We start from the raw sequence: 2,290 nt of genomic DNA on the forward strand, positions 1-2,290 counted from the left end.
AACTTCCTGGTAAAACCAAGAATCGGTGTTCTTCCGTGAGGTGTCATTTCGATGCGAGAAAGTACACAGGTAATACATGCGATAAACTGGTTCTCACCATGCTGCTCAGACAAGGGTCGAACAACATCAATAGTAGACAAGGATCACATATAGTATGGTAAGCATTTTATACTAGACCCGTATCTAAACATCATCATCAACAATAGACAAGGAGCATTCAAATCCCCCCTCCATCACAACCATAAACACTTCATCTACTCTGATGGACATCATCATCAATAGACAAGGATCATTCAAATCCTCCCAACATCACAACCATAAACACTTTGTCTACTCTGATGAACATACAAAACCAATCGCATGTCTTAATTATGCAGGATCCTCCATGGTATTATATCATAAATTACATCTTTTCACTTTGCATAAAGAGTTCAGGTATGACCCCCATTGACCGAAAAACAACAACTCTGTAGGCGGGCCAAGAACAGCTACAAATAAAAAGAAAGATGGTAACCATCACTATAGTAGGGTCCCAAACCTCGTAACATACTTGATAATGTGAGAAACATAAACCCACATACCATTCAAATCATCACCATCATCGTTCCTCATTTCGCGCAGCTAGTTATTTTTGAAGCTTCTTCCTGCCATTGATTTGGTGTCAATGCTTTCTTGACTGAAAGGGCATGTATCTCTTTCATCTCTTCGGTGAGTGCCGTGTTCACGAGCCGGTGCCTCTCAAGAAGCCGTTTACCCTCAAAGGCCGACGAAACTATCTCCACCACAAAGCTTGCACCACATCTAGAGCCATTTTCAAACACCCCTCAATCCAAAAAATAAATAAATCAAGCATTCATTAAGTGAGCAATTAAAAGCATGCAAAACACACACACACGCGCATGTGCAAGAGACAGGAACGTACCCTCCGGATGCGTCGACAACATTCTGGTGCCATCAATCACCACACCACAATGTGATGATGATGGAACATACAACATTCAAAACAAAATCAATTCCTATAATTTTAAATTAGGCTCAAACTGCATTAAAAAAAAAAAAACTACCAAATTCCCACACACAGAAAGCCCCAGATGCACGCAAACGCAACCCTAATTTTCACCTAATCAACATATGATGCACGCGGAGACGAAAGACCCAAACTCCCCAGCCTAATCCGAATCATCCAAGCAGAGACAGAGAGAGAGCTCATACCAGGTATATTGGCTTGAGCTTGTCGTTGAGAGCAGTCTCCACTGCGTGCTTTGAAACCCCCATTTCGTATAAACGCTCGTGTCTTCCTTACTACACACACAATGGCTCTCTCCTCTTTATATAGCACCCCCCACACCGCAACCTTCACCTTGGGTTTTCACCACATAAAATTCAAATTTGACCCCTTTGAGTGTGACCACCTTACCATGTTCTCATCTAGCCCCTTTCCTATGAAAGCTTCCCTCTCTATGACTCCACCATGTTGCCATTCTCCACCCACCTCTTCCTCCCAACTCCTCCAGCATCCCCCTCCCACAAGAACTTTATGTCAACACCCACCGTCTAAAGTGAGGGACACCACCTCTCTAAAATCAATGTTTCTCTCTCTCTCTCTCTCTCTCTCTCTCTCTCTCCCCCTTCTTACACATCCACCAACACAAAAAAAGCTAGCACAGCATGCACATCTTGCATGTTCACATGGAATCACATGCATCATAAAAATGTCATGGTACGCGAAACTTATAAGGATGGAGTACATCAAATTTAAAATAGTCACACTATGGTGACCAACGCTCCCACACAAAGGAGGCGTATTCTTATTCCAAAAGTACCTTAGGGAAAGGAATCTCACTATGGTAGGTAAAAGTATTGAATAAAAGAAGCATCATCATCGTTGATTGATTATATTCAAAGTGAACAATGAGGATAGAAAGTGGAAAAGGCTCCATTTTTTTCACTTCTTGCTTTTCATCCTTTGCTTTTCAATCATCAAAATATCTTCTTCTTTAGTCTAGATTTAATCCTTAATCTATCTTCTCTACTTTTTTTATACATTCTCTCAAAACAAGCCTCCCTAAACAACAAGTCTTTTCACCAAAAACACCACTTATCTTCCCATCATTGGTTTCGTAACCTCTAGCATACCCAATCCTCTCTTATCACTTCCTTGAGTTGGTAAAACTCTTCTCACAGGTTCTTTAATAAAAGTACATCTTTAGGCCCCAAGTTTTAGAGGTTTAACTAGCCATTAATCAATTTTTTAATTCACCCACCTATGACTATCTAGTGATTTTTGTTA

At 40.8% G+C, this 2,290-nt stretch overlaps 1 protein-coding gene across 1 annotated transcript; it reads right to left on the reverse strand.

Moving 5' to 3' along the window:
• Positions 1 to 358: 358 nt before the first annotated feature.
• On the reverse strand, positions 359 to 1,471 carry LOC147633698 (protein BOLA2-like). Its single transcript, XM_086804703.1, has 4 exons — positions 1,213 to 1,471; positions 923 to 945; positions 582 to 801; positions 359 to 488 (listed from the first exon to the last, which is right to left on the reverse strand). Exons 1-3 carry the CDS (start codon positions 1,273 to 1,275, stop codon positions 609 to 611), a joined length of 279 nt encoding a protein of 92 aa, XP_086660829.1. The 5' UTR covers positions 1,276 to 1,471; the 3' UTR covers positions 359 to 488; positions 582 to 608.
• Between the last annotated feature and the right edge of the window lie 819 nt (positions 1,472 to 2,290).

The sequence above is a fragment of the Cibotium barometz genome, chromosome 11 (assembly GCF_041138505.1).
Source record: "Cibotium barometz isolate CiBa-2024 chromosome 11, ASM4113850v1, whole genome shotgun sequence".
NCBI classification, from domain to species: domain Eukaryota; kingdom Viridiplantae; phylum Streptophyta; class Polypodiopsida; order Cyatheales; family Cibotiaceae; genus Cibotium; species Cibotium barometz.

Excerpts from the sequence above, each read along its gene's own strand:
- LOC147633698 (XM_086804703.1), bottom strand. The coding sequence starts at position 1,275 with ATGGGGGTTTCAAAGCACGCAGTGGAGACTGCTCTCAACGACAAGCTC. Across the intron at positions 946-1,212 it reads AGCTCAAGCCAATATACCTG|AATGTTGTCGACGCATCCGG; the intron begins GTATGAGCTCTC and ends TGATGGCACCAG. Across the intron at positions 802-922 it reads GTTGTCGACGCATCCGGAGG|ATGTGGTGCAAGCTTTGTGG; the intron begins GTACGTTCCTGT and ends AAATGGCTCTAG.